The sequence below is a fragment of the Myxocyprinus asiaticus genome, chromosome 31, assembly GCF_019703515.2.
Source record: "Myxocyprinus asiaticus isolate MX2 ecotype Aquarium Trade chromosome 31, UBuf_Myxa_2, whole genome shotgun sequence".
Classification (NCBI taxonomy): Eukaryota; Metazoa; Chordata; class Actinopteri; order Cypriniformes; family Catostomidae; genus Myxocyprinus; species Myxocyprinus asiaticus.
In genome coordinates this window covers 11,363,993-11,377,328 of record NC_059374.1, presented here as the reverse complement: position 1 = coordinate 11,377,328, position 13,336 = coordinate 11,363,993, and the positions used below count along the sequence as shown (strand labels likewise).

The window sequence follows — 13,336 nt, the reverse complement described above, 5'->3', positions numbered from 1 at the left end:
ACATTCATCAGGTTAAGGATACTTTGCTTTCCTTTCTTTAGAATGTTTGTGAGCCTACATTTTATGAAGTAATATCTTTTGAACTCTAAAATGCTTATTTTATGGAAATGTTTATTTTGTAATTGGAAATAAAGCAATAAGCTACAAGAGGTTGAGCATTACAATGATTTTACTATATGGTTAAGGGGTGCTGGCAGTTATGATGTGGAATGCCTTAAAGCTGAAATTGTTAAAGCTGAATGTGATGAGGAGGAGGGCGGTGAGGACACGCCGGCCCTGGATCGGGCTAATCAGCCATTAAAGATGGATAAAGATGACACTGAGGCGCCAGTTTGAGAGTGAGAGAGACGCATGTGGTCGTGCTGCATGTGTGTCTGCGTTTGTTTATGTTTGTTTTATGTTGCGTTTTATCATTAAACTATACGTTGACTGTTTAGCTGGTTCCCGCCTCCTCCTTGCCTATCCCTTACCCCATTACATTGAACTTTTTCAGTGTTAAAATATTTTCTTCTATCCCAGCTTATATGCAGAGACAATTATAAGTAAACCATTTAGAGATTAATTTTCTATAAAACTGTAAACACTGTCTCTGTGGCACTATAAAAGTACTTGTGTTTGATTGGAGTGGTCCTCTTAGACCCCACCCAACAACGTTACTTGACCAATGGTGTGAGTTGGGGGTGGGACTATCTCTTTGTTTGACCAACAGCAGAAAAGGGGCATATTTAGAAAGTTGTTTTGAAAACACTGTTTATTTTTACAATTCCATTCGGTGGCGCTAGTGTCACAGAAGTTACATACTTCAGCTTTAAACAAACATAACCACAGTAAAATCACTGTACCACTCAGCCTTGCATGATTTTGCTTTGATAAAACAGTGGGCAAATCAGTGTGATAAAAGACACAAACAGTAAATAATTACATTAATATAACTAAACACAACAGAAAAAAATCTTTCTGCCTTTGTACCTTATATTTTTCTTTATATCTTAATGGTATGTAGTAAATTGACACATTAATACAGTGTTTCCCACACATAGACTTTACTTAAGCGTATACAGTCTAGAGGGGGTCCAATAGAATCTATGTAAAATCTTGAATTACATAAGGCACACCCTTGCATCTCTAGATACAGACATGACATTTTTTAGAATCCTAGACCACACTCCCTCCTCCAATACCAAGTTAAAATATTTCTCCCATAATCTCTTGATAGAAGTTAAAGCTCCGTCCCCTAGACTCTGAACTAGCAGGGAGTAATACACTGATGCCTCATAACCTTTTCCAAAAGCAGTAATCACCACTCACAGTGTGTCTGCCGCTTTAGGGGGGTGTATGCTACTCCCTAAAATAGTACAGAGCAGGTGGCGCAACTATAAATACCTAAAGAACTGAGGTCTGGGAATCCCAAAATGTTGAATCAAATTATCAAAGGATCTCAACACTCCACTCTCATATACTGTAGGTCACCGAGTGTAGAAACCTCCCTCACAATCCACTCTGACCAGCAGAAGGGAGACTTATTAATACATAATTTTGGGTTTAGCCATATGCTCGAGGGAACATTTAAATAAATGTCCAAATTAAATACTCTGGAGACTTTTGTCCATATCAAGTGCAAATGTGAGATAACGGGGTGTAATTTAACTTTTCCGATTAGTTTGACAGAGAGGCTTTGCAATGGCGAAATAGGGGCAAGAACTTCCTGTTCAATACAAATTTCGGAATACAATTCATTTTAATAACATTAATCTTCCCAATCATAGATAAATGTAATGAAGCCCACCTACTCACATCACTCGAAAACCTTTTTATTAAAGGGTCAAAATTAACTCTAAGTAAATCACACAAATTTATTGGGAATAAAATGCCCAAATACTTAATGCCCTGTTTGGGCCACTGGAAGGTGCCCGGTTGAAAAGCCATTACTTGGCAGTATGCTGTCAGAGACAAAGCTTCAGATTTAGACCAATTGACTCTGTATCCTGAGAACTTAGAGAAGGAATTAATAATTCTGTGGAGGCAAGGCATAGATCTAGTGGGGTCGGAGACAAATAATAAAATATCATCAGCATAAAGCAAAAGCTTATGCGCCACACCTCCCGCCATCACACCTGGAAAACCATCCTCCTTTCTTATCATGGCTGCTAATGGTTCCACGGCAAGACAGAACAATAATGGGGAAAGAGGGCAACCCTGCCAGGTGCTCGGATCCATATTAAAATAATCTTAAATTAATCCATTTGTTTGTACCGCCGCTACCAGGTGTCTATAAAGTAACTTAATCCATTCAATAAAAGTATTTCCAAACCCATATATTTCCAAAACCTTAAAAAGATAATCCCATTCTACCATATCAAATGCCTTTTCGGTGTCAAGTGAGATAGCAGCAACTGGAGTCTGATCATTCGCCACTGATCACATGATATTGATGTAACGCTTAATGTTATCAGAAGAGCTATGACCCCGAATAAACCCAACCTGATCTATATGTATAAGAGATGTTATAAATGTACTTAATCGGTTAGCCAAAATTTTTGACAAAATTTTAACGTATAGCTGAATCAGGGAAATTGGATGGTAACTCTTACACTCGCTTGGATCTTTGTCTTTTTTAAGAATCAGACTGATCCTGATTCCAGTCAGGTCTCCTAAGCAACCAAATTGGCCCGGTTGCTAGGGAGGGTAGAGTCACATGGGGTAACCTCCTCATGGTCTCTATAATGGTCTCGTTGTACGTGGATGCCGCGGAGAATAGCGTGAAGCCATAACACACACTATGTCTCCGCGGTAATGCGCTCAACAAGCCACGTGATAAGATGCGCAGACTTAGAGCGCTTTGGATTTGGGCATTCCAAATTGGGGAGAAAAAAAAAAAAGAAACAGACTGATCCGGGCTTGTGTCATGGTTGGCGGAAGCTTTCCATTCTTTAATGATTCCATATAAACTTCTAACAAAATTGGAGCCAGTTCTGTAGCACATGATCTAAAAACATTCAGCGGCAAAGCCATCTGGCCCCTTGCCTACAGTAAGGCCTTAATTACCTCATCAAGCTCCTCCAAGGTTATCTCAGGATCAAGAATTTGTTTTTGCTCAGTCATCAGTTTAGGGAGATCTAATGGTTCAACAAAGTTTCTAATATCTTCCCTGAACAGCCGAAACTCCACCTTCCACGACAAAATAGTATTATATCTGTATTTCAATCAGGTCTATTTCCTGAGGCCATTAGATGACATTCGGCGCTTCAGCTCTGCCTCGGCACTTTTAATATACCCTTCATATTCCACGAGTTCTTGTGCTTTGGATTTTTTTGGTGAATGAGGCATACTGTATGATCCAGCCCCTAAGAACCTCCTTAATTGCCTCCCAAGCCACGCCCACAGAGGATACTGAGGACCAGTTGGTCTCCATATAGACACTGATTTCAGCCTTTAGCATTTGTTGGAATTCAGGATTTTGCAAAAGGGATACATTAAAGCACCAATTATATGATTTATTTTTTGCCTTATGTGGCAACTCCTCTAAACACACCAGGGCATGATCTGAGACTAAAATGTTTCCAATTGAGCAATCAACAACAGATGAAATGAGGGACTTAGAGTAGATCTTATGGACTGATGAAAAATAAATGTATAGTCCCTACCAGATGGGTTCAAAAGTCTCTAAATATCTGTAAGACCAAGATTTTTACACATCCTGTGAAGCGTCAATGTTGCTCTAGGGGGCTTGCACACTTTTGCTTCACTATGATCAAGGACTGAGTCCATCAAAAGATTAAAGTCTCCTCCCAGTATTTATCATGAAGGGTGCCAGTGGCTTTCAGCATCCCTTCAAGATCTATAAAAAAGCCCTGATCATCAATGTTAGGTGCATAAATATTAGCCAAACTAAGACGTTGTCCTTGAATTTCAGCTAAAACAATAATGACTCTTCCTAATTTATCTTTACACTGTTTGAGACATTTGAGTTGTAGATGTTTACTTATCAGCATTATAACTCCCCTGCTCTTACTCAAGCCAGTACTATAAAAAAAAGCCCACCCCATTTTTCAGCTTCCTGCGGAGAAAGGTTTGTTTCTTTAAGAAACACTATATCATATTTCTTACGCTTAAGAAGAGAAATAACCTTCCTTCTTTTTATGGGGTGCCCCAACCCATTCACATTCCACGTGGAGAGAGACAATCCACTCATATTAACATTTACATTTTGACATATAAGAAAAAATAGATTGTGTGTCAAAAACAAGATTATAAAGACGAAATTCCAACATTAGTGCAATAATCAAACCCCAAACATCCCCTAGAATAAAAAAACAGAAAAAAGAAAAATGTGTGCATTAACCCCGCGCACAACAGCGCCAACTGGCGTCCATCCCTCCAAACTCAAACAGTCCATGTACGCCTACGAGAACCCCCACGACAGCCTTTCCGTCAGAATGCTCAAGACCAGTGTTTCTATACAAATTTTGTGAAACAAAATTGCACAGCAAAAGGTAATCTATAAAACAAACTCCAGCCAATAGCCGGAATAAGCACAAAGAGCGTGTAGATTCATCCATAGAACTGTCCTAAAGGTGTGTTACTCTACAAAATAAACTCCAGCCGATAGGCGGAACCAGCACAGAAAGCGTGCAAACTCCTCAAACAGTCAAGCAAATGTTCAGTGAGCCGGTTCACTCGGCTGCCACTTGAGTGCGAACAAATGACTTACTCCAATGACTTGCAAGAAATACTCCATGAAACAAACTCCAGCCAATAGGCGGAATAAGCACAAAGAGCGTGTAGATTCATCCATAGAACTGTCCTGAAAGTGTGTTACACTACAAAATAATCTCCAGCCGATAGGCGGAACCAGCACAGAAAGTGCACAGATTCCTCAACAGTCAAGCAAATGTTCAGTGAGCTGGTTCACTCGGCTGCAATATTAGTGTGAACAAATGACTTACTCCAATGACTTGCAAGAAATACTCCACAAAACAAACTCCCGCCAATAGGCGGAATAAGCACAAAGAGCATGCAGATTCATCCACAAAACTGTCCTGAAGGTGTGTTACTCTACAAAATAAACTCCAGCCGCTAGGTGGAACCAGCACAAAAGGCGTGTAGACTCCCCAAACCATCAAGCAAATGTTCAGTGAGCTGGTCCACTCGGCTGCAACGTGAGTGCAACAAGATGACTTTCTCACTCCATTGATTTTATAAAGGACATCGCTTGCTGTGGGCATGTGAATGTTTTACAGCCATCCTTAGCATCTATTCTCAATTTGGCCGGGAATATCAGTGCTAAAGTGACCTTCCATTGATTTAAATGTTTCTTGCATTCCTTGAATCGATCACGTTTCTCTCTTGTCGAATTTGCAAAGTCTGGGAACAAGAAAGTGCTTTGGTTCTTCCAAGAAATCCTTCCTTTACTCCTCACGTAACACAAGATCTTTATCAGATGATCTCAGAAATTTGGCCAGAATTGATCGGGGCCTGTTTCCTTCTGTGGATCGCCGAGCGGGAACCCTGTGAACTCACTCGATTTCCAGCTTATGGCCTGCTATTTCGAGCAGATTCGGAAAGAGCCCGTCCAGGATTTTTACCATATCCTGTCCCTCTTCACCCTTTCCGACTCTTCGGATTTTATTCTGCCGGCTATGGTTCTCCATGTCCTGCAACTTCTCCCAGACACACTCCAAATCCACCTTGGTTGCTAGCGGATTAGCAGATAATTCCCTCTCCGATGATTCCGGGTAATCAATCCGTTTCTCGACATCCCCCACTCTTGTAACCACATCAGTGAACTTTGCCTCCATCAATCGACATATCACAGCAAGATCCTCCAAGTCTACAACAACCTTCATCAGTATTACCAACATGTTCAGCATCTCTTGCCGCATTTCCCGCACTTCCCAGACTAAATCGACTCCCAGGCTCGTGGCCTGCTCGGGGGTGTCAGCTTGAGCACGTAAGTGACTTTTAATGTGGCCAGAGCCAAGGATTTGTAATCCTAGAACAGTTATGGAACAGAGTGTACCGAATCTCACAGTTTTATGTTATTAAATGTGTTAAAACTAGCAAAGTGCGCAGAGCTCGCCGTTCACATGTCCGATCCTCGCATGGCGTCACGTAACTCCAGATTTCCAAACAGTCATTCTAAATATTACAGGATACATATTATGCAGTGTGGTATCAAATACAGTATACTGGCAGGCATATGGTTGTCAAAAATTAACTCACAAATAATACATACAAATCTATCTAGATTTGCATAAACATGCTATTAAGATAAGCATAGCCTTTAGAGAGCTTGTTAAAACTGTTTTTAGTGTTCGTGATCAAGGCAATTAGCATGAGACCAGTATCCATATATAGCAAACCGAACTGGTCTTTTACAAAACACTGTGAGGAACATGCAAACGAAGAACATGGTAAGATTGAAACTGCTGGGAGACTGCAGGCAAATGCAACACCTTCAAATTCTTCAATCAAAAATAAGCTAGTGATTGCACTTCAGCATATTCAGCATACTGTATGATCAGTAAAGTGTGATCGTTTCACTTTGTGAGAAATTTTTAACAAAACAAATCATGTGTGTTCTAATTTGAGATACAGTGGGTTAATGTATTTTTTATGGGGAAATTATAATGCTGATTTCTAGTATTTAATTCAATATTGTGATCTAGTCTTTCTCATTATAAGTCAATTAATGGTAAGGTTATTTTTGGGCAAATATAAATGTTTTTTATATCAAAGATGGAATGCAGATTTGTAGTACTCTTTCAGTTATACAGGAAAATTGAAAAAAGCAATACAAATAAAAAAAAAATACTGAAATATCAGTGTACGGGACTGTTAGATTATTTGATATTTACTTTCTCTGAATCCTGAAAAAGGAGTAATTGACTATCTAAAGACAATGACAGTTAAAATAAATCCATCTTATAGTTTTCCAATAATTTTATAATAATAATTACTGCATAATAATTGCATATCATTACAGATTGATCCATCGCTGGAGAATGTTTCCAGAGTTTTAGAATTTACACTCTCTGGTCTGAATGAAACAATGGAAAACCGATATGTGTTATTTTCACTGACAGCACTGTTTTATCCCCTAATGGTGTTGTGTAATATAACTGTAATTTACACTGTAATCTCACATAAGACACTTCATGAGCCAATGTATATGTTTATATGTAACTTGTGTATAAATGCACTTTATGGCACTGCTGGATTCTACCCTAAATTCATGTATGATTTATTATCCCAGTACCATGTGATTTCTTATGCTGAATGTTTGATTCAGATATTTGTTATTTATTCATCTGCTCTGTGTGACTTTTCAACATTAACAGTGATGGCATATGACAGGTTTGTGGCAATATGTAGACCACTGGAATATCACTCAAAAATGAGTAATAAGAGGGTTCTTGAATGTATTCTTTTCTGCTGGCTGGCTCCATTTTTTTGCATGTCTGTTCTAATAGCATTAACATCAAGTCTCACCTTATGTGGCTCTAGTATTGAAAAGTTATATTGTGAGATTTGGGCGGTTGCTAAACTTTCTTGTTTTTCTACAACAGTAAATAATGTGTTTGGGTACACTGTTATTCTTACATACTTTGGACATGCAGTATTAATATTTTGCTCATATATTCACTTGATTCAAAAGTGCAGGAGCTCAATAGAGGGAAGGCACAAATTCATACAGACTTGTGTACCTCATCTGCTTTCATTGCTCAATGTAACTGTTGCATTGCTGTTTGATGTATTGTACAGCCGTTATGGTTCTCGAAATTTGCCACAAGGTGTGCGTAATTTTATGGCATTGGAATTCCTACTCATACCCCCCATTTTAAACCCCCTTATTTATGGACTAAATCTGACAAAAGTACGCAAGCAAGTTATGAGAATGTTTTTCAAGAAACAAGTAGGAATATCTGATTAAACATTCATCAGTTTAAGGATACTTTGCTTTCCTTTCTTTAGAATGTTTGTGAGCCTACATTTTATGAAGTAATATCTTTTGAACTCTAAAATGCTTATTTTATGGAAATGTTTATTTTGTTATTGGAAATAAAGCAATAAGCTACAAGAGGTTGAGCATTACAATGATTTTACTCTATGGTTAAGGGGTGCTGGCAGTTATGATGTGGAATGCCTTAAAGCTGAAATTGTTAAAGCTGAATGTGATGAGGAGGAGGGCGGTGAGGACACGCCGGCCCTGGATCGGGCTAATCAGCCATTAAAGATGGATAAAGATGACACTGAGGCGCCAGTTTGAGAGTGAGAGAGACGCATGTGGTCGTGCTGCATGTGTGTCTGCGTTTGTTTATGTTTGTTTTATGTTGCGTTTTATCATTAAACTATACGTTGACTGTTTAGCTGGTTCCCGCCTCCTCCTTGCCTATCCCTTACCCCATTACATTGAACTTTTTCAGTGTTAAAATATTTTCTTCTATCCCAGCTTATATGCAGAGACAATTATAAGTAAACCATTTAGAGATTAATTTTCTATAAAACTGTAAACACTGTCTCTGTGGCACTATAAAAGTACTTGTGTTTGATTGGAGTGGTCCTCTTAGACCCCACCCAACAACGTTACTTGACCAATGGTGTGAGTTGGGGGTGGGACTATCTCTTTGTTTGACCAACAGCAGAAAAGGGGCATATTTAGAAAGTTGTTTTGAAAACACTGTTTATTTTTACAATTCCATTCGGTGGCGCTAGTGTCACAGAAGTTACATACTTCAGCTTTAAACAAACATAACCACAGTAAAATCACTGTACCACTCAGCCTTGCATGATTTTGCTTTGATAAAACAGTGGGCAAATCAGTGTGATAAAAGACACAAACAGTAAATAATTACATTAATATAACTAAACACAACAGAAAAAAATCTTTCTGCCTTTGTACCTTATATTTTTCTTTATATCTTAATGGTATGTAGTAAATTGACACATTAATACAGTGTTTCCCACACATAGACTTTACTTAAGCGTATACAATCTAGAGGGGGTCCAGTAGAATCTATGTAAAATCTTGAATTACATAAGGCACACCCTTGCATCTCTAGATACAGACATGACATTTTTTTAGAATCCTAGCCCACACTCCCTCCTCCAATACCAAGTTAAAATCTTTCTCCCATAATCTCTTGATAGAAGTTAAAGCTCCGTTCCCCAGACTAGGAACTAGCAGGGAGTAATACACTGATGCCTCATAACCTTTTCCAAAAGCAGTAATCACCACTCACAGAGTGTCTGCCGCTTTAGGAGGGTGTATGCTACTCCCTAAAATAGTACAGAGCAGGTGGCGCAACTATAAATACCTAAAAAACTGAGGTCTGGGAATCCCAAAATGTTGAACCAAATTATCAAAGGATCTCAACACTCCACTCTCATATACTGTAGGTCACCGAGTGTAGAAACCTCCCTCACAATCCACTCTGACCAGCAGAAGGGAGACTTATTAATACATAATTTTGGGTTTAGCCATATGCTCGAGGGAACATTTAAATAAATGTCCGAATTAAACACTCTGGAGACTTTTGTCCATATCAAGTGCAAATGTGAGATAACGGGGTGTAATTTAACTTTTCCGATTAGTTTGATAGCCTTTGCAAAGGCGAAATAGGGGCAAGAACTTCCTGTTCAAAACAAATTTCGGAATACAATTCATTTTAATAACATTAATCTTCCCAATCATAGATAAATGTAATGAAGCCCACCTACTCACATCACTCGAAAACCTTTTTATTAAAGGGTCAAAATTAACTCTAAGTAAATCACACAAATTTATTGGGAATAAAATGCCCAAATACTTAATGCCCTGTTTGGGCCACTGGAAGGTGCCCAGTTGAAAAGCCATTACTTGGCAGTATGCTGTCAGAGACAAAGCTTCAGATTTAGACCAATTGACTCTGTATCCTGAGAATTTAGAGAAGGAATTAATAATTCTGTGGAGGCAAGGCATAGATCTAGTGGGGTCAGAGACAAATAATAAAATATCATCAGCATAAAGCAAAAGCTTATGCGCCACACCTCCCGCCATCACACCTGGAAAACCATCCTCCTTTCTTATCATGGCTGCTAATGGTTCCAGGGCAAGACAGAACAATAATGGGGAAAGAGGGCAACCCTGCCGGGTGCTCGGATCCATATTAAAATAATCCGAAATTAATCCATTTGTTTGTACCGCCGCTACCAGGTGTCTATAAAGTTACTTAATCCATTCAATAAAAGTATTTCCAAACCCGTATATTTCCAAAACCTTAAAAAGATAATCCCATTCTACCATATCAAATGCCTTTTCGGTATCAAGTGAGATAACAGCGACTGGAGTCTGATCATTCGCCACTGATCACATGATATTGATGTAACGCTTAATGTTATCAGAAGAGCTATGACCCCGAATAAACCCAGCCTGATCTATATGTATAAGAGATGTTATAAATGTACTTAATCGGTTAGCCAAAAATTTTGACAAAATTTTAACGTATAGCTGAATCAGGGAAATTGGACGGTAACTCTTATACTCGCTTGGATCTTTGTCTTTTTTAAGAATCAGACTGATCCTGACTCCAGTAAGGCCTTAATTACCTCATCAAGCTCCTTCAAGGTTATCTCAGAATCAAGAATTTGTTTTTGCTCAGTCGTCAGTTTAGGGAGATCTAATGGTTCCACAAAGTTTCTAATATCTTCCCTGAACAGCCAAAACTCCACCTTCCGCGACAAAATAGTATTATATCTGTATATCAATCAGGTCTATTTCCTGAGGCCATTAGACGACATTCGGTGCTTCAGATCTGCCTTGGCACTTTTAATATACCCTTCATATTCCACGAGTTCTTGTGCTTTGGATTTTTTGGTGAATGAGGCATACTGTAAGATCCAACCCCTAAGAACCGCCTTAATTGCCTCCCAAGCCACGCCCACAGAGGATACTGAGGACCAGTTGGTCTCCATATAGACACTGATTTCAGCCTTTAACATTTGTTGGAATTCAGGATTTTGCAAAAGGGATACATTAAAGCGCCAATTATATGATTTCTTTTTTGCCGTATGTGGCAAATCCTCTAAACACACCAGGGCATGATCTGAGACTAAAATGTTTCCAATTGAGCAATCAACAGCAGATGAAATGAGGGACTTAGAGTAAATCTTATGGATTGATGAAAAAAAATGTATAGTCCCTACCAGATGGGTTCAAAAATCTCTAAATATCTGTAAGACCAAGATTTTTACACATCCTGAGAAGCGTCAATGTTGCTCTAGGGGGCTTGCACACTTTTGATTCACTATGATCAAGGACTGAGTCCATCAAAAGATTAAAGTCTCCTCCCAATATTTATCATGAAGGGTGCCAGTGGCTTTCAGCATCCCTTCAAGATCTATAAAAAATCCCTGATCATCAAAGTTAGGTGCATAAATATTAGCCAAAATAAGACGTTGTCTCTGAATTTCAGCTAAAACAATAATGACTCTTCCTAATTTATCTTTACACTGTTTGAGACATTTGAGTTGTAGATGTTTACTTATCAGCATTATAACTCCCCTGCTCTTACTCAAGCCAGTACTATAAAAAAAAGCCCACCCCATTTTTCAGCTTCCTGTGGAGAAAGGTTTGTTTCTTTAAGAAACACTATATCATATTTCTTACGCTTAAGAAGAGAAATAACCTTCCTTCTTTTTATGGGGTGCCCCAACCCATTCACATTCCACGTGGAGAGAGACAATCCACTCATATTAACATTTTACATTTTGACATATAAGAAAAAATATATTGTGTGTCAAAAACAAGATTATAAAGATTACATTCCAACATTAGTGCAACAATCAAACCCCAAACATCCCCTAGAATAAAAAAACAGAAAAAAGAAAAATGTGTGCATTAACCCCGCGCACGACAGCGCCAACTGGCGTCCATCCCTCCAAACTCAAACAGTCCATGTACGCCTACGAGAACCCTCACGACAGCCTTTCCGTCAGAATGCTCAAGACCAGTGTTTCTATACAAATTTTGTGAGACAAAATTGCACAGCAAAAGGTAATCTATAAAACAAACTCCAGCCAATAGCCGGAATAAGCACAAAGAGCATGTAGATTCATCCATAGAACTGTCCTGAAGGTGTGTTACTCTACAAAATAAACTCCAGCCGATAGGCGGAACCAGCACAGAAAGCGTGCAAACTCCTCAAACAGTCAAGCAAATGTTCAGTGAGCCGGTTCACTCGGCTGCAACATGAGTGCGAACAAATGACTTACTCCAATGACTTGCAAGAAATACTCCACGAAACAAACTCCAGCCAATAGGCGGAATACACACAAAGAGCGTGTAGATTCATCCATTGAACTGTCCTGAAAGTGTGTTACTCTAAAAAATAATCTCCAGCCGATAGGCGTAACCAGCACAGAAATCACACAGATTCCTCAACAGTCAAGCAAATGTTCAGTGAGCTGGTCCACGTCTGCAACATGTGTGCGAACAAATTACTTACTCACTCAAATGACTTGCAAGAAATAATCCACGAAACAAACTCCTTCCAATAGGCGGAATAAGCACAAAGAGCATGCAGATTCATCCACAAAACTGTCCTGAATGTGTGTTACTCTACAAAATAAACTCCAGCCGCTAGGTGGAACCAGCACAAAAGGCGTGTAGACTCCCCAAACCATCAAGCAAATGTTCAGTGAGCTGGTCCACTCGGCTGCAACGTGAGTGCAACAAGATGACTTTCTCACTCCATTGATTTTATAAAGGACATCGCTTGCTGTGGGCATGTGAATGTTTTACGGCCATCCTTAGCATCTGTTCTCAATTTGGCCAGCATTTCCCGCACTTCCCAGACTAAATCAACTCCCAGGCTCGTGGCCTGCTCGGGGGTGTCAGCTTGAGCATGTAAGTGTCTTTTAATGTGGCCAGAGCCAAGGATTTTTAATCCTAGAACAGTTATGCAACAGAATGTATCGAATCTCACAGTTTTATGTCATTAAATGTGTTAAAACTAGCAAAGTGCGCAGAGCTCGCCGTTCACATGTCCGATCCTCGCATGGTGTCACGTAACTCCAGATTTCCAAACAGTCATTCTAAATATTACAGGATTCATATTTTGCAGTGTGGTATCAAATACAGTATACTGGCAGGCATATGGTTGTCAAAAATTAACTCACAAATAATACATACAATTCTATCTAGATTTGCATAAACATGCTATTATTTTAAGATAAGCATAGCCTTTAGAGAGCTTGTTAAAACTGTTTTCAGTGTTCGTGATCAAGGCAATTAGCATGAGACCAGTATCCATATATAGCAAACTGAACTGGTCTTTTACAAAACACTGTGAGGAAC

General features: G+C 39.1%; 1 protein-coding gene across 1 annotated transcript; it reads left to right on the top strand.

The window, feature by feature from the left end:
- Positions 1-6,395: 6,395 nt before the first annotated feature.
- On the top strand, positions 6,396-7,933 carry LOC127422100 (olfactory receptor 6N1-like). Its single transcript, XM_051665463.1, has 2 exons — positions 6,396-6,413; positions 6,986-7,933. The coding sequence occupies exons 1-2, from the start codon at positions 6,396-6,398 to the stop codon at positions 7,931-7,933; spliced, it is 966 nt and encodes a 321-aa protein (XP_051521423.1).
- Positions 7,934-13,336: the final 5,403 nt, after the last annotated feature.